At 30.4% G+C, this 26,293-nt stretch overlaps 1 protein-coding gene across 2 annotated transcripts; it reads left to right on the forward strand.

The window, feature by feature from the left end:
• Positions 1–5,569: 5,569 nt before the first annotated feature.
• On the forward strand, positions 5,570–24,150 carry LOC143227015 (uncharacterized). Of its 2 annotated transcripts, none has more exons than XR_013014826.1 (8): positions 5,570–5,667; positions 11,341–11,438; positions 11,659–11,816; positions 14,027–14,181; positions 14,954–15,032; positions 19,331–19,481; positions 20,637–20,842; positions 23,213–23,337. XR_013014826.1 is itself a non-coding variant. In XM_076458560.1 (8 exons), the coding sequence occupies exons 1-8, from the start codon at positions 5,598–5,600 to the stop codon at positions 23,329–23,331; spliced, it is 981 nt and encodes a 326-aa protein (XP_076314675.1). In that variant the 5' UTR covers positions 5,570–5,597; the 3' UTR covers positions 23,332–24,150. The 2 variants fall into 2 exon arrangements, 1 of the variants encoding a protein (XP_076314675.1); XM_076458560.1 differs by having other exon boundaries at positions 20,637–20,787; positions 23,213–24,150.
• The last annotated feature ends 2,143 nt before the right edge of the window (positions 24,151–26,293 follow it).

Raw genomic sequence — 26,293 nt, forward strand, 5'->3', positions numbered from 1 at the left:
AGGGTAAGGTGGGCTAGGAGCTCCTAATGTTTAAATGGTAACACCAGCCACTGCTGACCCTTAGGATACTCTAACTGAATAGTCACTCTTATAGCACGATCAAGGCTCTAGTGCGCGCACCAAACACAACCTCAGATTCACGATAACCACCGGGATGTATTCACTATTTTTAAGAACATTCTTTTACTAAATCTCTATTTTAATTAACTTAATAATTAAAAGGCCTACTAATTGAAGCACTCGTATCTTAATTCTCTATTGGGGTTTGAATCCCGTCAACGAACAGGCTCGTCCTTTCAGCCTTGGGAGCATTGCTATGTTATGATCGATCCCATTATTCGTTGGTAAAAGAGTAATCCTAGTGTTGGCGGTGGGCGGTGTTGACTACCTACATTTATCAAATTAGGGATAGTTAGAACACACAATTCTCAATTAGCTTCGAGTGAAATTTACTACAGAAAAAACGATACCTGAAGCTGATTCCTGTAACTTTCATAAGATTATTCAATTTCTCTAATTCTAATATTTTCATTTAGACGTTAGGCAGTGATAAATTTATAGGATTAGAAGGAAGGGGTTAGAAAAGTATATATTTGATGGTTTTTAAGTTCAATCTATCCTCATGTTCGTACAAGACAAAATACTGATGAATGTTTGGACTTACGGTAGTTCTAAAACCAGAACTAATTCAAGTTTTGTGAATTAATGGTTCCACTTAACAAGTGCCTATCTTCTGAGATTTATCGGCGTTACAAAAACGTTTGAATGGCAAGAGCTAATTAAAGCCACAGTCTACCTCTTTAGCAGGTTTCTCTCCGATGATCAAATATTACATAACTAAAGACATCAAGATGATAAGTGTCGTAAAAAATTCAGACACAAAAATATTTTTTTAAAAAATCAAAATCTTTCATTAATTATTCCTGAAAATTTGTTGAAGCACAAGTAAAACATGAACACGAAATGAGAGCTTCGTCAAGGAACTTTTCTCAAACTCTTAAGTGTATTTCCATTCTACTTTGAGCTTTTTTCTGAAAATAAGATAGTTTGTTTGTTTTTGAATTTCGTGCAAAACTGTACTAGCTGTCCCTAATTTAGCAGTGTAAGACTAGAGGGAAGGCAGCTAGTCATCACCACCCACCGCCAACTCTTGGGCTACTCTTTTACCAACGAATAGTGGGATTAACTGTCACATTATATCGCCACCACAGCTCAATAAAACAGAACCTGAAATGTTTAGTACGATAACTGTTTCACTTTTCCACAGAATGAGGTATAATTGTCTAAATGCATCAAACATATTGCTTCAAAAGAAACATATAAACTAGAATAAATAATATTACAAATAAGTATTTCCTAATACTAAAACAAAACTCAGAGGGCGTTTATATCCAGTAAAGCATTATTTTATCAAGATTTGCAGAGGTAAATAACAGCAAGTCTATGCAGCCTTCATTAGACCCTTAATAGATACCAGTTTAATGATTAGAAACTCCAAAACCAACAGTTAACCTAGTTATTTAGAGGAAATATATTCCGACCTTCAATCTCATCCGTAATGACACCAAGAAGATAAATAGTATTTATTAAATATGTATCCAGTTTTCTCTACACATATTTCATAATGACACCAAGAAGATAAACAGTATTTATTAAATATGTATCCAGTTTTCTACACATAATTCATAATGACACCAAGAAGATAAACAGTATTTATTAAATATGTATCCAGTTTTCTCTACACATATTTCATAATGACCAAGAAGATAAACAGTATTTATTAAATATGTATCCAGTTTTCTACACATATTTCATAATGACACCAAGAAGATAAATAGTATTTATTAAATATGTATCCAGTTTTCTCTACACATATTTCATAATGATACCAAGAAGATAAACAGTATTTATTAAATATGTATCCAGTTTTCTCTACACATATTTTCTTCACACCAGTCTTCACATTACCTGCTCAGTGAAGGGGCATTAGTTTGACCACAATCATCCAGTGTTCGCCTTCCCCCTTGACCCCAATCACCGAGTGTTCGCCTTCCCCCTCGTCAAATTTTTACGCATTAGATTTGTTAATCCCTGCCAGAGCAGTCGGATCCGTAGATCACTACAAGACCCTAAAGTGGTCCGTTTGTTGGAATGTTGATCATGGGACTTATTGTTATTTTATGCGCTACACTTGGCTTATCTCACCTATCTCGTTTATCAACATCTTATACTGAGACGTGCAAAATTTTAGTTGATGTACTTGACCTCAAGGCAAAACGATGAAGGAAGATAAATCTATCTTCGATCTCTCCAGATGTTCGTTTCTCGGCAACAGATATTTTGATAACGAATGTCTCCATTTAAATGTCATCAGGTTTTTTTTAATTTTTTGAAATAACATCCATCCTCTTGAGCTACACAATGTTTATCTCACTGGCTTCTATATAACAACCATCCTCTTGAGCTAGACCATGTTTATCTCACTGACTTCTATATAACAACCATCCTCTTGAGCTAGACCATGTTTATCTCACTGGCTTCTATATAACAACCATCCTCTTGAGCTAGACCACGTTTATCTCACTGGCTTCTGTATAAAACCATCCTCTTGAGCTAAACCATGTTTATATCACTGGCGTCTATATAACAACCATCCTCTTGAGCTACACCATGTTCATCTCACTGGCTTCTATATAACAACCATTCTTGAGCTTGTTTATCTCACTGGCTTCTGTAGAGCTAGAATTTTATCTCACTGACTTCTATATAACAACCATCCTCTTGAGCTAGACCATATTTATCTCACTGGCTTCTATATAACAACCATCCTCTTGAGCTACACCATGTTCATCTCACTGGCTTCTATATAACAACCATCCTCTTGAGCTAGACCATGTTTATCTCACTGGCTTCTGTATAACAACCATCTTCTTGAGCTAGACCATGTTTATCTCACTGGCTTCTGTATAACAACCATCCTCTTGAGCTAGACCATGTTTATCTCACTGGCTTCTGTATAACAACCATCCTCTTGAGCTACACCATGTTTATCTCACTGGCTTGTGTATAACAACCCTCCTTTTGAGCTAGACCATGTTTATCTCACTGGCTTCTATATAGGGTCTTTGTAACGTAATTAGAATAACAATGTTCTGGTCCTAACATGACCGTTCTTAACCCAGCATCTACGTGAAGTAATTACCATAGTTTAAACAGCATCGTTTTCAGAAGAGCCCATAACGGTAGCAAGGTTCGAACCATTGTTAACTGTGTCAACGATCATACTGTAATAACGTTTTGTTCTTTCCAGTGGATTAAAGTCAAATTACAGACACTAAGTAATATCTGTGCACACTACACATGTGAAGTGATATCTGTACACACTACACATGTGTAGTCTACATACGCTAAAAACATTCACGAAACCCGCTTGTGTTATGGGTATTAAAAGTTTAATTGAAGTGTAGTAAGAGCAGGGTTCTGACCTCGTTAGATCATCTTCAGGTTATCAAAGAGAGAGTCTACGACGTTATAATTATATTAATTAATAACCTAATATATATAATAGATCTAAGTGGAACGCTCTTTACGGTCCCGTCCGTCATACATGTGGCCTGCAACGGTCAGTTACAAACTCTCCTTGTTAACCTGAAGATGACCTAAGAATGTCGAAACTTTGTTCTGTACTTTATTTTAGTTAAATTTTAATAACCAGCCGTCTGGAGAATACGTTCTAGAATACACCTTTCCATGATATAGAGCTCCTGTGTTTGTATTCGATATATGTGTATTTTAAAATATTTAATATCCTGTCTCTTCAATAATGTAGAAGAAAACGTCACTTTCACCAGTGTTACATCAAACAATAGTAAATGTATTTATTATATATGTTATTGTACGGCTATATAATGTGAAGACATGACAGTTTTAATTTACACAGTGAGTACAAAACACATTCACACTAATGGTACGTTTCATACTTTCCACTACGATATAGGTTTATCTCTCTTCGTTTAACTTGTATTAAGGGTTACTGATTTGAGGTGAAATTCTCCTAAATAATTGTAATCCAAAACACACGTTAATCAAAGACCTTAACCCTGAAAATTAAACGATACTTGGTTATTATAATGTTACGTATTCAAACCTTGTGTTTTGTGTTATTAAAATATCATTTTATAATTTGTGTTTTAGTTTATTAGTTTAATATTTTCTATTTTTTCTTGCTTACAATATATTTCAGAGTTAAAACAATGGTCATTTCTTCAATAATATATTCGTTGTGAGAAGCCAACATTTATTTTATTCAAAAGTCTGTACATGAATCTTTCTGACTGTCTTTTCAACTGTTGATACCTGAAGCTTGACGAACTTTCATTTATATCTATCACCTGTTTTTAACTACTGGGTCCGAGATTATCATTCGTCACCCAAGTGTTTATCAGACTCAGCCAGGAAGTTCTCTCTAACCGGCAGACAAAATTGTTCGGTATGATCGAACGTCTCTTTGCTAGCAAATTTATCGGAATATTGCTAAACTTTAAACTGTTGTTTGAAATCCTAATACACGACAAATGATACAGTGGCATTTCTGGACTAAGAAAACAGCCATTACAAACGAGTATATCGTGAACCAGTGAACTTTGTCTGTGGGTTTCAACCGCCCACTAAGAGTTCAAAGGTGAAGTTATGCAATTTCTAGCCTACAAAGTATTTTCAAACAAGAAATTACCATATTATATAATAATATCCAGAAATATTAAGTTCAATATGGATACCTATTGTTGTGAATTAATTAAGAAGTATACAGATAAACCAATATATCGGTCTGACTGTAGGTCCACACTGATATGAACATAGTGTAATAATTAATCAGTTTGGTTAATCTAATTATTAACCAGTTTTGTTAGCCTAATAATTAACCATTTGAGTTAATCTAATAATTAATCAGTTTGGTTAACCTAATACTTAACCATTTCAGTTAATCTAATAATCAACCAGCTTGTTTAACCTAATAATAACCATTTGAGTTAATCTAATAATTAACGTTTTAAGTTCATCTAATAATTAATCACTTAGGTTCATCTAATAATTAACTGTTTAGTCTACTTTAATAATTAACTGTTTAGTCTAATCTAATAATTAATCGTTTTGAATTAATTTAATAACTATTCAGTTCGGTTAATCTAGTAATTAATCAAACGAGTTTCGTCAGTGTAATCCATATTTTCATTGACGTATTTAGGTACATTGTGTTTATTGTTACATACAATACAGGTAGACAGTTTGTGTTTAATGTAATTTATAAGACTTTTGTAGTGTTTTTGTTTCTTGTTACTTACAATACAAGTTCATCTTTACAGCGTAAGCTATTACCGTATGCTAGTGTCACCTTACTATTTATCATGTTCTGTCCTCAAGATACCTATAACCGTATTCTACTGACATCACACTAGTTGTATTCTACAGACGCTTTACTGAAGACAAGTGATTATTTACGCATCTGTTTATTACAAGAAGAATTGAATACATTTTTAGTGACTAACTGATTTTCTCTATTTCCAGTCAGCTACGACGTATCCTGTTCTAGCTCTCTAATGAAGGTTGTTGTTACGATCAATGACGCACGCGCAGTGGTTTACCTGGACAAGCTTAAAGGCTATCCAGGTTGGTTTAATATAAACAGAAATTCGAGATTATCTTACGTTTCACACTATTTGTACCTTTAAATAACGTTACACATTGTTTGTAAAATTAAATATAATTCCATTATTACACTGTCTATACTTTTGTTAGGTATTAATTTTACTTTCAAAACTTACGAAGAAGTTTTAACACAAAGCTGAAATTAGGTAAACGGTTTATTGTGTTTATAAAAGTTCAATGGTTGTCTTATAACGTATACGACTTGAATAATGATAATTAAAGGTTAACTCATTAATTATAGACTTGAATGATAATAATTAAAGGTTATCTCATTAATTATAGACTTGAATAATAATAATTAAATGTTATCTCATTAATTATAGACTTGAATGATAATAATTAAAGGTTATCTCATTAATTATAGACTTGAATGATAATAATTAAAGGTTATCTTATTAATTATAGACTTGAATGATAATAATTAAAGATTATCTAATTAATTATAGACTTGAATGATAATAATTAAAGGTTATCTCAGTACTTGTATGACAACTTGAAACGTTACGTTTATTACTAAACTAACACTAGGATGTTAATTAAGTTAAATGTTTCAATCCATTTTTAACTTTGGTGTGAACATTATGATCCAGTTATCTTACACAGCACTTTAATTTGTATCAAGTTTTATGTTACACAGCACTATAATTTGTATCAAGTTTTATCTTACACAGCACTATAATTTGTATCAAGTTTTATGTTACACAGCACTATAATTTGTATCAAGTTTTATCTAACACAGCACTATAATTTGTACCAAGTTTATTTATGCAGCTGTTCACGAATCGTTTATTGTGCTTTAAAGTTATGTTAATAGAACTTTCTATCATGTGTGGATGTATAGGTCTCAAAGATAATTTTATATAGATAGCTTATTAGATGTTGTTTTTGTTTTGTTTTTTTAATTTTGTGCAAAGACATACGAGAACTATCTGCGCTAGCCGTCCCTAATTTAGCAGTGTAAGACTAGAGAGAAGGCAGCTAGTTTTCACCACCCACCGTCAGCTTGTGCTACTCTTTTACCAACGAATAGTGGAATTGTCTGTCACGTTATAACGGCCCCACGACCGATCGCAAGATCATGTTTGGTGCTAAATAGATATAAATTGAGTGTTTGTGAGTTTTCTGTAGAGTATGTAAAGTGCTGGATTTAAAAAAAAAATGAATTACCATATATTGTACTTTAATAACAGTTTGTTTGTTTGTGGTTGAGCACAAACATGTGTGTTATGCCAACAATGGGTATAGAATCGTGGTTCCTAATGTTATATGTCTGCAGAGATACCGTTCTGTTACTGCTGTAATAAAAGAGTTAATGAGAATAGTTTATCTGTTTTATTATATTCTAAAGGATACAACTGTGTGAGGAACATTTCTGTATGTTTGGCTTGTACATATATTACTTTAAAACAAGTGGGCTGTGTGCTGTTTGTGTATTGTTGAAATTCATCACCAGCAAGTCCGAAGCTCTAATCTAAATAATCCTACCCGTCCATACGTGTAACACTTGACTCATAAAAATAACATTTAAGTTTATTTCAATAGATGGAAGTCGTGAAGCCATTTGTTGGAGAAACGTTCCTACTTTAAACCAACGTCGTGTTATTTTTGTTTTTCAGACAAAGCCACACAAATGTACATTACTCTAATTTGACTAGATAAACTGCACTCTACCGATAGGTTCTGCTAACTATTGGGCCAACAACTAGGCTCAAGTACTGTTGAAAGGCTTTTACTGTTGAATTGAGTTCAGCAAGTTATGTAATCCATACTTACTTGTCGGGTGTTTACTTTACTGTTCTGCTAATTTCAGCAAATTACGTAATCCATACTTACTTGTCGTGTGTTTACTGTACTGTTGTGCTGATTTCAGAAAGTTATGTAATCCGTACTTACTTGTCGTGTGTTTACTCTACTGTTGTGCTGATTTCAACAAGTTACGTAATCCATACTTACTTGTCATGTGTTTACTGTACTGTTGTGCTGATTTCAACAAGTTATGTAATCCATACTTACTTGTCGTGTGTTTACTGTACTGTTGTGCTGATTTCAACAAGTTATGTAATCCATACTTACTTGTCCTGTGTTTACTGTACTGTTGTGCTGATTTAAACAAGTTACGTAATCCGTACTTACTTGTCGTGTGTTTACTGTACTGTTGTGATAATTATAACAAGTTATGTAATCCGTACTTACTTGTCGTGTATTTACTGTACTGTTGTGCTGATTTCAACAAGTTATGTAATCCGTACTTACTTGTCGTTTGTTTACTGTACTGTTGTGATAATTATAACACGTTATGTAATCTTACTTACTTGTCGTGTGTTTACTGTACTGTTGTGATAATTATAACAAGTTATGTAATCCGTACTTACTTGTCGTGTGTTTACTGTACTGTTGTGCTGATTTAAACAAGTTATGTAATCCGTACTTACTTGTCGTTTGTTTACTGTACTGTTGTGATAATTATAACACGTTATGTAATCTTACTTACTTGTCGTGTGTTTACTGTACTGTTGTGATAATTATAACACGTTATGTAATCTTACTTACTTGTCGTGTGTTTACTATACTGTTGTGATAATTATAACACGTTATGTAATCTTACTTACTTGTCGTGTGTTTACTGTACTGTTGTGATAGTTATAACAAGTTATGTAATCCATACTTACTTGTCGTGTGTTTACTGTACTGTTGTGATAATTATAACAAGTTATGTAATCCATACTTACTTGTCGTGTGTTTACTGTACTGTTGTGATAATTATAACACGTTATGTAATCTTACTTACTTGTCGTGTGTTTACTGTACTGTTGTGATAATTATAACAAGTTATGTAATCTTACTTACTTGTCGTGTGTTTACTGTACTGTTGTGATAATTATAACAAGTTATGTAATCTTACTTACTTGTCGTGTGTTTACTGTACTGTTGTGATAATTATAACACGTTATGTAATCTATCTTACTTGTCGTGTGTTTACTGTACTGTTGTGATAATTATAACAAGTTATGTAATCCATACTTAATTGTCGTGTGTTTGCTGTACTGTTGTGATAATTATAACAAGTTATGTAATCCATACTTACTTGTCGTGTGTTTACTGTACTGTTGTGATAATTATAACACGTTATGTAATCTTACTTACTTGTCGTGTGTTTACTGTACTGTTGTGATAATTATAACACGTTATGTAATCCGTACATACTTGTCGTGTGTTTACTGTACTGTTGTGATAATTTTAACACGTTATGTAATCCATACTTACTTGTCGTGTGTTTACTGTATTGTTGTGATAATTATAACACGTTATGTAATCCATACTTACTTGTCGTGTGTTTACTGTACTGTTGTGATAATTATAACACGTTATGTAATCTTACTTACTTGTCGTGTGTTTACTGTACTGTTGTGACAATTATAACACGTTATGTAATCCATACTTACTTGTCGTGTGTTTACTGTACTGTTGTGATAATTATAACACGTTATGTTATCCATACTTACTTGTCGTGTGTTTACTGTACTGTTGTGATAATTAAAACACGTTATGTAATCCGTACTTACTTGTCGTGTGTTTACTGTACTGTTGTGATAATTTTAACACGTTATGTAATCCATACTTACTTGTCGTGTGTTTACTGTACTGTTGTGATAATTATAACAAGTTATGTGATCCGTACTTACTTGTCGTGTGTTTACTGTACTGTTGTGATAATTATAACAAGTTATGTGATCCGTACTTACTTGTCGTGTGTTTACTGTACTGTTGTGATAATTTTAACACGTTATGTAATCCATACTTACTTGTCGTGTGTTTACTGTACTGTTGTGATAATTATAACAAGTTATGTAATCCATACTTACTTGTCGTGTGTTTACTGTACTGTTGTGATAATTATAACACGTTATGTAATCCGTACTTACTTGTCGTGTGTTTACTGTACTGTTGTGATAATTATAACGCGTTATGTAATCCATACTTACTTGTCGTGTGTTTACTGTACTGTTGTGATAATTATAACACGTTATGTAATCTTACTTACTTGTCGTGTGTTTACTGTACTGTTGTGATAATTATAACACGTTATGTAATCCATACTTACTTGTCGTGTGTTTACTGTACTGTTGTGATAATTATAACAAGTTATGTAATCCGTACTTACTTGTCGTGTGTTTACTGTACTGTTGTGGTAATTATAACACGTCATGTACTCCATACTTACTTGTCGTGTGTTTACTGTACCGTTGTGATAATTATAACACGTTATGTAATCTTACTTACTTGTCGTTTGTTTACTGTACTGTTGTGATAATTATAACACGTTATGTAATCTTACTTACTTGTCGTTTGTTTACTGTACTGTTGTGATAATTATAACACGTTATGTAATCCATACTTACTTGTCGTGTGTTTAATATACTGTTGTGGTAATTTTAACAACAAATATTTATTTTTCATTTATTTGTTCCAGTTTTATTGTGAATGTTTGTTTGTTAATAAGTTGTGCATGTCTGTTAGACCTTCCTAAGTTTAACTGATAGACTAGAAACAAGGTTGTTTGTCAACTAAAAGAAAAAAACAACACCCGCCAACTTTGAAGCTACCCTTTATCAACAAATAATAGAACTACCGTCCATGCTGTACCGCTTCCAAGGATGAAAATGGTTGCGAGATATGATTGGTAATTAGCACATGGACGGTAAAAGCCAACAAAGAGATGGCCCTACTTCTGATCTAAACCAAAACGGACTGTTCTCAACATTTTTCAAACAACAGATATATTTATCGGTTTCGCCTGCCACTCGCCCTCAGTGGCTTATCGATACGTTTGCAGACGCACTATACTAAACATCGGGTTTCAATACACGTGTAGCAGAACACAAATAGCCCAATATGTATGTTTGTTTTAACAAATAAACTGGATATATGTCGGTCCAGGTTCGAGTTTTGAATGAACACATGAAAGAAAGTTCCTTTGACTAATCCCATAAAATGAGCTTTCCTTGAAGCAACATCTGGAATGTTTGTTGTTGTTTGTATTTTAAACTATTTATACTATTAGATAATACACTATTCGTAGATTATCTACTTCTTACGCTAATAACTCATTAAATAAATTGGACACAAACTCACGTACACTTGAAAAATTTTGAGAGTTTCTATGAAACAATACAAATCAAGTTTAGATTTGAAATTTTCAAGAGAATAAGGAAATTAAAAAAATAGGATAAATTTTCGTATTTGTTCTGGAGGGTTTTAACTCGAACCTATTTAATATTTACACCTGTAGTTTATTTCTATCTTCAAGTATTTGTTCTGGAGGGTTTTAGCTCGAATCTATTTAATATTTACATCTGTGGCTTATTTCTTTCTTCAAGTATTTGTTCTGGAGGGTTTTAACTCGAACCTATTTTATTATTTATACCTGCGGTTTATTTTCTTCTCCTTACAATTATCACAATAATAAACGTCTGTCTTCAACTTTCTCTCTTGAAAAAAAGCGTTCTGCATTATTGTACGAATGCTGTTTACCACATCTTACCAACACTGACGTTCTATTTTAAAAATTCTTAACAAATGGTGAACATTTATTTTCCATACTCTATTCTGATGGTTTTGGTTTCTTTTTATCAGACTGTCAGCCAGAAATGAACGCCGGTCGAGCAACATTTTACCTTCCTCTACACAACATCAACGCCTGTGGTACAATCCGTGTCCTTAACAAGATGACGGTAAATCACCATCGTGACTTTTACCCACACCTTTTCAACTTCCTACTTAAAGCGTATATTAAGGGCTTAATTTTAGATGTAATAAATCCACCTGGTTTTAAATACGACAATAGAAAACAATAATACTATAATAAACTATTATAAATTATATATAACGTCACTGCATCTTTTATTATTGTTTTTTCCAATTTGTTAACGATGAAATTCTTTTCGGAAACAGGGACAGAGAATTTTCTATCATAGGGTTGTCATTGACCACCAGATGAAGCCAAATGAGATTATCTTGGTGAAGTGTGCTATAACCAGCGGACATTACCAGTTATCTTGGAATAATAAAACAAAAGGAAATGTTCTTCCTGAAAACTTTGTTGAACCCGAGTGAGTTATTTAATCACTCAAGTTAAGAGTTTTGTTTACTGTTGGTTTTGCTCTTTATTTAACACGTGTTTCTAAGTCAATTAATGATATCAGAGCAAAAGGTTTTAAACTCAAACACACAAAAAAAAAAATGCTATGGCTTTTAAACGATGTTTTCTTTTTCTAAATTTAATTACCCAAACAAAACACAATTCAGAATTACACAATAATACAACAATACCAACAGCGACAGTAAAAATGTGAAGTACACAATCATACAACAATACAAAAAGCGACAGTAAAAATGTGAAGTACACAATAATACAACAATACAAACAGCGACAGTAAAAATGTGAAGTACACAATAATACAATACAAACAGCGACAGTAAAAATGTGAAGTACACAATAATACAATACAAACAGCGACAGTAAAAATGTGAAGTACACAATAATACAATACAAACAGCGACAGTAAAAATGTGATGTACACAATCATACAACAATACAAAAAGCGACAGTAAAAATGTGAAATACACAATAATACAACAATACAAACAGCGACAGTAAAAATGTGAAGTACACAATAATACAATACAAACAGCGACAGTAAAAATGTGAAGTTCACAATAATACAACAATATAAACACCGACAGTAAAAATGTGAAGTACACAATAATACAATACAAACAGCGACAGTAAAAATGTGAAGTTCACAATAATACAACAATATAAACAGCGACAGTAAAAATGTGAAGTACACAATAATACAACAATACAAACATCGACAGTGAAAATGTGAAGTACACAATATTACAACAATACAAACAGCGAAAGTACATATGTGAAATACACAATAATACAACAATACTAACAGCGACAGTAAAATGTGAAGTACACAATAATACAATAAAAACAACGACAGTAAAAATGTGAAGTACACAATAATACAATACAAACAGCGACAGTAAAAATGTGAAGTTCACAATAATACAACAATATAAACAGCGACAGTAAAAATGTGAAGTACACAATAATACAATACAAACAGCGACAGTAAAAATGTGAAGTTCACAATAATACAACAATATAAACAGCGACAGTAAAAATGTGAAGTACACAATAATACAACAATACAAACATCGACAGTGAAAATGTGAAGTACACAATATTACAACATTACAAACAGCGACAGTAAAAATGTGAAGTACACAATAATACAACAATACAAACAGCGACAGTAAATATGTGAAATACACAATAATACAACAATACAAACAGCGACAGTAAAAATGTGAAATACACAATAATACAACAATACAAACAGCGACAGTAAAAATATGAAGTACACAATAATATAACAATACAAACATCGACAGTAAAAAGTGAAGTACACAATAATACAACAATACAAACGTCGACAGTAAAAATGTGAAATACACAATAATAAATAAAATAATACAAACAGTGACAAACAAAATGTGAAGTACACAATCTACAAACAGCAGCAGTAAAAATATGAAGTACACAATAATACAACAATACAAACAGCGACAGTAAAAATGTGAAGTACACAATAATACAACAATACAAACAGCGACAGTAAAAATGTGAAATACACAATAATACAACAATACAAACGTCGACAGTAAAAATGTGAAATACACAATAATAAATAAAATAATACAAACAGTGACAAACAAAATGTGAAGTACACAATAATACAACAATACAAACATCGACAGTAAAAATGTGAAGTACACAATAATACAAACAGCAACAGTAAAAATGTGAAGTACACAATAATACAACAATACAAACATCGACAGTAAAAATGTGAAGTACACAATCATACAACAATACAAAAAGCGACAGTAAAAATGTGAAGTACACAATAATACAACAATACAAACAGCGACAGTAAAAATGTGAAGTACACAATAATACAATACAAACAGCGACGGTAAAAATGTGATGTACACAATCATACAACAATACAAAAAGCGACAGTAAAAATGTGAAATACACAATAATACAATACAAACAGCGACAGTAAAAATGTGAAGTACACAATAATACAACAATACAATAGAGACGATCAAAATGTGAAGATTTTTATAACATTTCAAGATAAACGTTTACCTACACTTTGGAATATATTTTATACAATATTTTCTAATCAAAACATATTTTCAATTAGTGAGATTTATAAGAAACGATTTTTTTTTGCAGGCAAGTCAATATCACCAACAACATTGTTGCCCGGGCACCTCTTCCTTTTCTTAACGTTGCCTTCAAGCAAGGAGGCAAAATTCTTGACACAACATTGAACGTGAAACCTGGAACATCTTTGGAAATGTTAATTTACTTAGATGAGAAAATCGCGAGTGAGTTGGACATTGGCGTTAGAATTGGACATTAGACTTAAGGTTTGACATTAGAGTTAGACTTTGACATTCGAGTTAAAGTTGGACATTGCCGTTAAAGTTGGACATTACGCTTAGAAATGGACTTTAGATTTAGAGCTGGACAATGCAATTACAGTTGGATACTAGTATCAGATTGTGTAATCCTGTTTCTATTGATATACATCTGTATGTTCCTGTTTCTATTGATATACATCTGTGGATACCTGTTTCTATTGATATATATCTTTTGATTCCTGTTTCTGTCGATACACATCTGTATATTCCTGTTTCTATTGATACACATCTGTATGTTCCTGTTTCTATTGATATACACCTGTATAGTTCTATTTCTATTGATATACCTCTGTGGATACCTGTTTCTATTGATATACATCTTTGATTCCTGTTTCTATTAATACACATCTGTATATTCCTGTTTCTATTGATACACATCTGTATGTTCCTGTTTCTATTGATATACATCTGTATATTCATGTTTTTTGATAAACATCTGTATATTCCTATTTATATCGATAAATATCTGTATATTCCTGTTTCTAATGATATATATCTGGGATTCCTCTTTCTACAGGAATACTGTTTGCATTCTGATATGCTAAGATATGATAATACCTTACACTTTCTAATTTTATAAACGACATTATTTATTGACACTTAAACTTAGTAATATGTATATTGTCTTAAAACAGGCAAGAACGAAATTAATACAACATGTATTGAATTCTTTCAGCAACATACGGCCTTCTTACAAGTTATCTGAAAGTTACTGATCTTCAACATGAACAGGAAGAAGTCATCATCATGAATGGGTAAGACGAATACAATGATGTATTCTGAAGAGTAATCACAATTAAATTAGGTATTGCAATGGCGTATTCTGTGAAGTTATAATTATTAAATTAGGTATTACAGTGAAGTATACTGTGATGTTATCATTATTAAATTAGGTATTACAGGAATGTGTTATATAAAGTTGTCACTATTAAATAAGGATCACAGTAATGTATTCTGTGAATATATCATTATTACATTAGGTATTACAGAGCTATATTATGTGAAGTTATCTTCTGACTCCATACTGAGACCCTGCATTCATGACCTAAAGTTAGTTATCTTCGTAGTTTTAATGACTCCTTACTAAGACATTCTACCCACTAATACGTCACTGCAATACCTAATTTAATAATGACAACTAAACACAATACGCCACTATAATACCTTATTATTATGATAACTTCACAGAATACACCACTGCAAAAGTATGATTATTAAATTAGTTATTACAGTGGTTTATTTTGTGAAGTTATCTTTATTAAATTAAGGTATTAGAGTGGTGTATTTTCAGAAGCTATTATTAATAACTAGGTAATATAGTGGTGTATTCAGTGAAGTTATCATTATTAAATTAGGTATTATATTGGTTTATCCAATGAAATTATAATTATTAAATTAGGTATTACAATGGTGTATCCTGTTAAGTTATCATTAATAATTAGGTATTACAGTAGAGTATTCATTGAAGATATCATTACTAAATAAAGTATTACAAAGATGTATTACAGTGCTGTATTCTGTGAAGTTATCATTATTAATTTAAAATGCTATTACAGTGATATATTATGTTAAGTTATCATTATTAATACTTCATACTAAATCCCTGCATCCTGTACGCATGACCTCTAGTTAGTTACCATGGAAGTTATTCTGACTCCTTACAAAGACATTCCACCTATGACCTATATAACTTCACAGAATACGTCAATGTAATACCAAATTTAATAATGATAACAGAATACAACACTATAATACTTAATTATTAATGATAATTTCATATAATACACCACTGTAAAATTGTCATTATTGAATTGAGTATTACAGTGATGTATTTTGAAGTTATGATTATTACATTATTTTATGACCGTGGTGTATTCTCTCAAGCTATTATTAAAAATCAGGTATTACCGAGGTGTATATTCTGTTAAGTTATCACCATTGAATTAGTTATTATAGTGGTGTATTCTGAGAAGTTATCAATAATAATTAGGTATTCCAGTGAAGCATTTTGTGAAGTTACCATTAGTAACTAAGTATGAGATTGTTGTATTCTCTTACGTTGTCATTATTAAATTAGATAAATATTCTATGAAGTTATCATTATTAAATTAAGAATTACAATGGTGTATTCTCTGGACTTATCATTATTAAACTAGGTAGTATAGTGGTGTATTCTGTGAAGTTAACATTAATAATTACGTATTCCAGTGGTGTATTTGTGATGTTACCATTAATAATTAGGTATTACAGTGGCGTATTCTGTGAAGTTATTGTTATTAAAGAAGGCTTACAGAGGTGCATTCTGTAAAATTATTTGTAATAATTAGGAATTACAGTGGTGTATTTTGTGAAGTTACCATTAATAATTGGGAATTACAGAGGTGTATCCTGTTAAGTTATCAATAAAAAATTGTAATAAAGAGGTGTATTATGTGAAGTTATCACTAATAATAGTGTATTATAGTGGTGTATTTTGTGAACTTCTGTTAATAATTACTTATTAAAGTGGTATATGCTGGGAAGATATTATTACTAAATGAAGTATGACAATGGTGTACTAAAGTGCTGTATTCTGTGAAGTTATCATCATAAAATTACGGAATTATAGTCGTGCATTCTGTGAAGTGATCATTATTAAATTACAGAATTATATTCGTCTATTCTATAAAGTTATCATTATTAAATTAGGTTTTTAACTGGTGTATCCTGTGAAGTTATCTTTATTAAGAAATGTATTACAGTAGTGTATATTGTGAAGCTACCATTAATAATTAGGTATTACAGTGGTGTATTTTGTGAGGATATCATTACTAAATTAGGTATTACAATGGTATGTTACACTGCTGTATTCTTTGAAGTTACGATTATCAAGTTACGGAATTACCATCGTGTATTCTGTAAAGTTATCATTATGAGATTACTCATTTCAGAAGTGTAATCTTAAAGGCATCATTATTATATTAGTTATTACAGTCTTATATTCTGTTAAGTTATCATTATTAAATTAGGTATTATAGTGCTGTGTTCTGCGACGTTATCTTATTAAGTGAAGAAATTAGAGTTTTGTATTCTTTGAAGTTATCATTATTAAATTATGTAAAACAGTATTTATTATGTTAAGTTATCATTTTTAAATTAAATATGGCAGTGGTGTACACTGTAATATTGTCATTATTAAATTTATTACAGTGTGATATTCTGTGAAGCTATTATCAATATTTTCGTATTACAGTTGTGTATTTTGTTAAGTTATTATTAATAATTAGGTATTACATTGGTGTATTCTGTAAATTTATCATTGTTAAATTAGGTATTACAGTGGTGTAATATGTAAAGTTATCATTATTAAATCAAGGAATTACACTGGTTTATTCGGTGAAGGTATAATTAATGATTAGGTATTACAGTGGTGTATTCTGTCAAATTTACATTATTTAATTAAGTATTACAGTGCTGCAGTCTGTAAGCTATGGTTATTAATTGAATGAATTACAGTAGACTATTGTGTAAAGCTATTATTATTAAGTTAGGTATTATAGTGGTGTACACTGTGATATCATCACTATTAAATGAGTATTACAATGGTGTACACCGTGATGTTATCATTAGTAATCAGTATAACTGTGATGTATTAGGTGAAGTATTCATTTTCAAATTATGTAACACAGTATGGAAGTGGTGTACACTGTAATAGTACAGTTGGTATTCTGTGAAGTTATAATTACTAAATTAGGTATTACAGTAGTGTATTCTATAATATTATCATTATTAAATTAGTTATTAAAGTGGAGTATTCTGTGAAGTTATCATTATTAAATCATGTATTACAGCAGAATATTCTGTGAAGTTATTGTTATTAAATAAAGATTTAGTGGAGTATTCCGTGAAAATATCATTATTAAATTAGATATTACAGTGGTGTATTCTGTGAAATTATCATTGATAACTAGGTTTTCCATTAGTGTATTTTGTAAAGTTAACATTAGTAATTAGATATTACGGTTGTGAATTCTGTTAAGTTATTATTATTAAATTATGGTAATACAGTGGTGTATTTTGTAAAATTATCATTATAAAATTCAGTATTACAGTCCTATATTCTGTGATGCAATCGTTATTAAGTGAAGGAATTAAAGTTTTGTATTATTTGATGTTATCATTATTAAATCATTTACACTTGTAAAATATTACACTTGTTTATTCTTTAACGTGATCATTATTAAATTAGGTATTGGAGTCTTGTATTCTGTGAAATTATCTTTATTAAATTAGGTATTACAGTGGTGTATTCTGTGAAGTTATCATTTTTAAATTAGGTATGGCAGCGATATACACTGTTATATTGTCATTATTAAATAAGTATTTAAATGATGTATTGTGAGAAATTATCATTAAAATTTGGTATTACAGTGGTGTAATATGTTATCATTTTAAATTAGCTATTACAGTAGTGTATTCAGTGAAGTTATTATTATGAATTAAGTAAGACAGTGGCGTATTCTCTGAAGTTATCATTTTTAAGTTAGATATTGCCATGGTGTACATTGTGGTGCTGTCATTATAAAATAATTATTACAGTGGTGTATTCTTTGAAGTTATTATTAATAATTTTGTACTACAGTTTTGTATTCTGTAAAGTTATCATTATATAATTAGGTATTGCAGTGTAGTACTCTGTGAAGTTATTATTATTAAAGTAGGTATTACAGTGGTGTATTCTGTTAAATTATCATTAATAATTAGGTATTATACTCTTGTATTCTGTTAAGTTTTCATTATTAATTTGGGTTATATTTAAGTTATCATTATTAAATTAGGTATTAAAGTGGTGTATTCTGTGAAGTTATCATTTTTAATATGGGTGTTACATTAGTGTATTTCTTGAAGCTATCGTAAATAATTAGGTTTTGTAGTGGTGTATTCTGTGGTATTAAGTTTATTGTGTTGATATCAATATCAAATCAGGTACTAAACAGGTTGATTATGTGTTGTTATTATTATTAAATAAAGTATTTGTGTACAGTAGGTTTTTATTAGTTTTTTTAATCACCAGCTGCTCTATTGATTCGTACATTTTCGGTAATTTTTATTCCTCCGACGATGGGAACATGTTGTCTGCCAAGTTGAGGGCCTTCAAATTTCCTTTATCATATTATGTCCTGTTTGTTGGAACTGTGAACATTTGTCTCAAGAAATGTCAAAAGGTATGAAATATTACCTCTGACTGGTAAGTGTTCACATATTTGTTTTGAACTTTTAATACATCATAATTATCAAAGTTATTTTAAGTAAGATGTTTATCTTATAACTGGTAAGTCTAACTGTGTAATAATATGACATCTACTTGTAGAAATTAAGTAGTTAAGAAATTAACAAGGCGAACTTCATTAAAACACCCAAAAATGTATTTATTTATTAGATCCTGTAATTAACAAACATATCTTACAGTTCTAACAAACTTAAAGTAATATGTTTATACGTATATATGTTATGATACTCGAAAGTAAAGCTCATATTAAACCACAGTTGCGCAGAAACGAAAATATGTTATTCTATACCTGGGTAACGTGTTCGTCATGAGGCTTGTGAGTTAAATGGTGAATTACTTAAAGTAAATGAAAAAAACAAAACAAACCTTAACCTGAATGCAGTTCTTGGTTACTTTCAATTATTTGTTTATTCAAGCAAGATGGCGCTGTACGTAAACCTGGAACAGCTCACAACGGACGACGTACAATAGATAGCATGAACATACATAATTACGTGAACTCAAATCATAAAGCGAGTTACTATTTGGAAAGAACTTAACTAAAACACGGGGCTAATTACTTCTGTAATCTAATGCGATTGACAGTTAATAATTTTTTTTTCATTTCATAACTTCCGTTATCAAAAGTGGAAAATTATAAACATTTGTACAAGATATAGAATCATATTATTTCTGATACATTCTAAACATTCATCTTAAATGGAACTACTCTGTTCCTACACAGAATCATCGGATACAGCACGTGAAAAACCGGTCATTCTATCCCATCAGCAAAGAATATTTCGATAATGATAGATATTAAAAGATAAAGAAGAACCTATAATAACAGCTTGACCGCCTTCTCCAGCGGTAACAATTATAATTTCTTTACGTAATTTCTACCGTACATTGTATCATTTACGCAACATTTCAGTTCTTCACATTACTTTGAATTGAAACAAATATCTTAGGAATATAAAACTTACCCGATACGTATGATGTTTCTTTCACTTGTGATTTATTGTTGGATAAACTTTCTCTCTTCTCAGATTAGCTCATTTTTTTGAATTTAAGACAAAACTAATAGTATGTGATATATCTATTCCCTTAGGTTATTTGCGGACAGGATCAGTATGACTATGTGAGAAAAAAAAGACAGATTCCCGACGAACTCCCTCCAGATCCAAACAAAATGTTTGAGGTAGAAATGACAGCTTTTATGAAAGTGGAGTATACAACTTCTCACCTCCGTGGAAGCAACAGTTAGTCTCAAAATACCATTTGCAAAGATGCACTCTTTTCGTAAAGAAACAAAAAGTGTGAAACATTTCAAACTGTATATACATTTAAGAATAAACATTTCTCATATACCTAGATATCCATACACATAACAGACACGACTAGTGATTTAACAAAGGCTTTATTTAACGACAGTAAATAAAACTATAATTACTAAGAAAAACATTGACAAAAAACGTACATTGTATTAAAATGATATTATTGTACTATAGCAGTTGTAATACTTATAATTTGTTTATTGTATTGTAAGTGATAGTATTGTACTATAATAGTTGTAATAGTTATGATTTGTTTATCGTATTGTAAGTGATATTATTGTACGATAATAGTTCTAATAGTTATGGTTTAGTTATTGTATTATAAGTGATATTGTCGTAGTGTAACAATTGTAATAGTTATGCTTTGTTTATTGTGTTATAATTGATACTATGATACAATAACAAATGTAATAATTATTATTTTTGTTGTAATGTAAATGATATTATTGTACTATAAAAGCTGTAACAGTTATGACTTGATTATTGTATTATAAGTATTATTATTGTACTATTACACTTGTAATAGTTATGAGTTTTTTATTGTTTTATAAGTGATATTGACTATAACAGTTGTAACAGTTATGATCTATTTATTGTATTTTAAGTGATAGTAGTGTCCTATAACAGTTATAAAAGATATGATTTCTTTATTATATTGTAAATGATATTATTTTACCATACCCGTTGGATAGTTAAGATATATTTATTGTATTATATGTGACATTATTGTACTCTAACAGTTCTAATAGTTATGGTTTGATTTTTTCTATCAAAAGTTATATTGCTGTATTATAAGAGTGGTAATAGTTATGAGTTGTTTATTCTATTTTAAGTAATATTATTGCACTCTAAAAGTTGTAACATTTGTGATTTATTTATTGTATTATTAGTGACAGTATTGTACTATAATAGCTTTAATAATTATCATTTGTTTATTGTATTATATGTGTTGGTATTGTACTGTCACAGTTGTAATATTTATTATTTTTTTATTGAATTATAAGTGAAATTACTGACTATAACAGTTGCGATAGTTGTGATTTGTTTTTCTATTAAAAGCTATAATGTTGAATTATAAGAGTTGTAATAGTTATGATTTGTTTATTCTGTTTTAAATAATATTATTGCACTATAAAAGTTGTAATATTTGTGATTTATTTATTGTATTATAAGTGACAGTGTTGTACTATAATAACGGTAATAATTATCATTTGTTTATTGTATTAGAAGTGTTAGTATTGCACTATAGAAGTTGTAATAGTTAATATTTGTTTATTGTATTATAAGTGATATTAGTGTACAATATCAGTTGTGATAGTTATGATATGTTTATTGAAGTATAAGTGATATTATTGACTATAACAGTTGTAGTAGTTATCATTTGTTTTTTGTATTGTAAATGGCATTATTGTACCATATCTGTTATAATAGTTATGATATGTTTATTGTATTATAAGTTATATTATTTTAGTATAGAATTTGCAGAATGTATTATTTGTGTATTGTATTAAAAAGAATATTATTGTAGTATAACAGCTCTAATAGTTATTATTTGTTTATTGTATTATAAGTGATATTAATGTAATATAACAGTTTTAATATTTAATTTTTTATTTATTATAAATAATATTCTAGTAGTGTAAGAGTTGTAATAGTTATGATTTTTATTGTATTATACGTGATATTATGGTACTATAACAGCTGTAACAGTTATGATTTGTTTACTTTATTATTAGTATTAGCTTTGTACTATAACGGTTGCTATATTTATGATATGTTTATTGTATTGTAAGTAACATTATTGTACTATAATAGTTGTGATTTGTTTATTGTATTGTAAAGGATATTATTGTAGTATATCAGTTGTAAACATATAATTAATTTATTGTATTATAAGTGATACTTTGTACTATAACAGTTGTAATAGTTTTTTTTATTGTATTATATTTGATACTATGGCACAATAACAGCTCAATAATTATTATTTGTTTATTTTATTGTAAGTGATATTAATATGCTATAACATTTGTAATAATTTTCATTAGTTTATTATATTATAAGGGATATTATCGTACTATATTATTTGTAACAGTTACGATTTGTTTATTGTATTATAATTCATACTTTTGTTTTATAACAGTTGTAATAGTTATAATTTGTTTATTGTATTATAAGTGATAGTATTGTACTATAACAGTTGTAACACTTATGATTTGTTTATTGTCTTATAAGTGACAGTATTATACTATAACAGTTGTAATAGTTATGATTTGTTCATTGTCTTATAAGTGATAGTATTGTACTGTAACAGTTGTAATAGTTATGATTAATTCCTACTTCACTTTTTCAGGAAAGCTAATTAATTTTCACATGAAAAACTTTCCTTCCCTGAAGACATGTTCTCAAGGTCTGCTGGCCCTTCCTCCTTTGTTACTGTCTTCTTATCTGCTACAATACTGGTTTTCCTGACAGGATATTAAGATGGCAGAGTCGACGTTTTTTACTTTGTTTTATGTGTGTGTTGACATGTCCATCAAACGTTTTCCTGAAACAGATATACTTTATTTATGTTTCACTACAAACAGTTTTCGTGTGTTGTTTTAGGTACTGAAACAATCCCAGTGCGGTTTGTTTTGTCTTCCTAATTACAAGAGACGTACAGCGTGAAAACTTTGTAAACTAAATCATACGAGAACAGTTGCCGAAAGGAGTGATATTTAGTTTTATTTTTACGAAATTAAAATGTGCTGTTTGTTTTAGCTATTATCGAACTTTGCAGATTCATGATGGTTTAGGACTTTTATAGCCCCTCAGTACTACAAGGAAAAGTTATGGAGTTGATTTTATATCTTTCACCACTTGGTTTTGTCGTAATTTATCAAACACCGGAAGACAAGTATGGTTTTGAGTGTTGACGTTGTAACTCGTTTTATGTCAGTATTGATTAACAACAATAACTTTAACCTTCACATGTTGTCGTTCTGAAAACAATAGTACAGTAGATATTATAGGTAGATAATTAAGCGGTCCTGCGATATTGTGAAATGTTTTTAATGTATACACTGTACTGATGCGACACTGAGGCCCAAGACGTTGGTAATATATGTATATTGTAGTAGGAAAACAGTTGGTGTTAAAATGTAAGTCTTACCGAACGGGTGTTTAAACTACGGTACTAAAGAATTATTGGAAGTAAGTTACAGCTCTGAGAGTTGGTGTGAAATAAAATAGATTAGTTTACCATATGATTCATGTTACTTTGTGTTTGTATCACAATTAATAAAACATAATCTTTGTTCGTTAATATGATGTATAACCAACTTGTCTCCTTCATTCAAACATATTAAACTTTTATGAATTTTTATAACATGATGTAAACATCTCGTGTTTTAAGTAATTTATAAAACTGACACAGTAAACATATTTATTGTTAAAAACATGTCAATATATCCTCCAACATCAACTGATGCATTTCTGTAAAGCAAGCTTAGATAAAGTTTATTAACTAAATACGACACTACATTATTTTTAAGGCAACTCCAAAGATCGTCGGTTGTTTAGAATATTGTAGAAAAATCTCTTTATATCCGCCTATTCGAAAGTTAGTTAACTGTGTTCATTTCACTTAATTCAAAGTCACCGAAAAGTTTTCGTATTACTTACTTCCAAATGGCCTGGCATGGCCAAGCGCGTAAGGCGTGCGACTCGTAATCCGAGGGTCGCGGGTTCGCGCCCGCGTCGCGCTAAATATGCTCGTCCTCTCAGCCGTGGGGGTGTATAATGTGACGATCAATCCCACTATTCGTTGGTAAAAGAGTAACCCAAGAGTTGGCGGTGGGTGGTGATGACTAGCTGCCTTCTCTCTACTCTTACACTGCTAAATTAGGGACGGCTAGCACAGATAGCCCTTGAGTAGCTTTGTGCGAAATTCCAAAAAAAAACAACAATACTTCCAAATATTTTAAAATCAGTTGACAAAACTAGTAATAAACCTGTCGGTATATTATTATTCACACAATTCTAAGAATTCCAATACAAAACAAAATTTCCCATTCAGCAGTTTAGGGTAAAACGAAGGATTTTAATAAAGTAGAGAAATATATTAACAACTTATTTAAGTGTTCCAGACGGTTAAACATGTGCATCTCTGGATGTAACATTTGATATTTCATGTTGTACGATAGTTTGATGTTTACATTACTCTAAGAATTGTGAAACAACGTTGTTACAAACTAATAATTGTCCTTCTAGTCTATCATAGCTGACTTAAGGTTGTACCTTAAAATTCAGGGTTTGATTCCTATAGTGACACACCTTCAGACTATGGTTGTACGAAGGGTTCTAGTTATTGTTGAAGACAGTGACATCTATTGACGTCACAGTAAGAATTCAACAGCATACAAAACTGTAACTGTTATTTGTTTACCATTTACCTATCAGCAAGGACAAGAACCTAAACAAACAGAAAGCTGTGTTTTAGAAACACAGGGATCAAACTCCTAATGTTAGTGTTCAGTTTTATCAGGATGAACAGGATAGATACAAATTGTTTTAGATAAACACAAACTGAACACAACGATGAAGTACTGACAACGAACTTGACGAACGATTGTCTAACAGCTGAACAAATAGACGGAACATTTGATTACAAGTTTTCAACATTATTAATACAAGATATTGTAGAAATATGCTAATAATATGAATTTTAACAAACTATCTAAAAACCATAAGAAACAAATAAAAGTGAAATACTCATAAGTTCAGGTCATATAAGAATATACCAGACACCATTCCTATTTTACCATAGGTAGAAACGTAATAATTAATGTTTAGTCCAGTTCACATTACGTTTATAAACCAAGCATTAGTGAATTCAACTTTTTCCGTCTATTATCGTAAGATTATGTAACATGTCACAATTAGTGTTGGCTGGCGTTAACATGTTATCATCTATGTTAGCTGTCGTTAACATGTCATCATCGATGTTGGCTACAGTTAAAACAGTTTTACTAAATGATGTCTCGTTAACAGACTGAGATGTTTTTACTTCTGAGCTTACACTTCAGTAGATCGTTAACAATATTTCTAAAGTTATGTACATACATTTCGTGTTTATATTAATTTATAGAAGTAATCTACTGTCGTTCACTAGGATATATAGAAAATGATATCAAATTAATATCACTATGTTATACAGTAGCATTTCTGAGCTATCCCGTGTCTCTATTACGTGTTATACAACAATACCTATGTGCTAACCTATGTCTTCATTACGTGTTATACAATAATACCTCTGTACTAACCTGTGTCTTCATTACTTGTTATACAATAATAACTCTGTGCTAACCTGAGTCTTCGTTACGTGTAATACAGTAACATCTCTATTACGCTGTGTCTTCATTACGTGTTATACAGTGACATCTCTGTTACG

This window comes from Tachypleus tridentatus, chromosome 9 (genome assembly GCF_004210375.1).
Source record: "Tachypleus tridentatus isolate NWPU-2018 chromosome 9, ASM421037v1, whole genome shotgun sequence".
Lineage (NCBI taxonomy): Eukaryota > Metazoa > Arthropoda > Merostomata > Xiphosura > Limulidae > Tachypleus > Tachypleus tridentatus.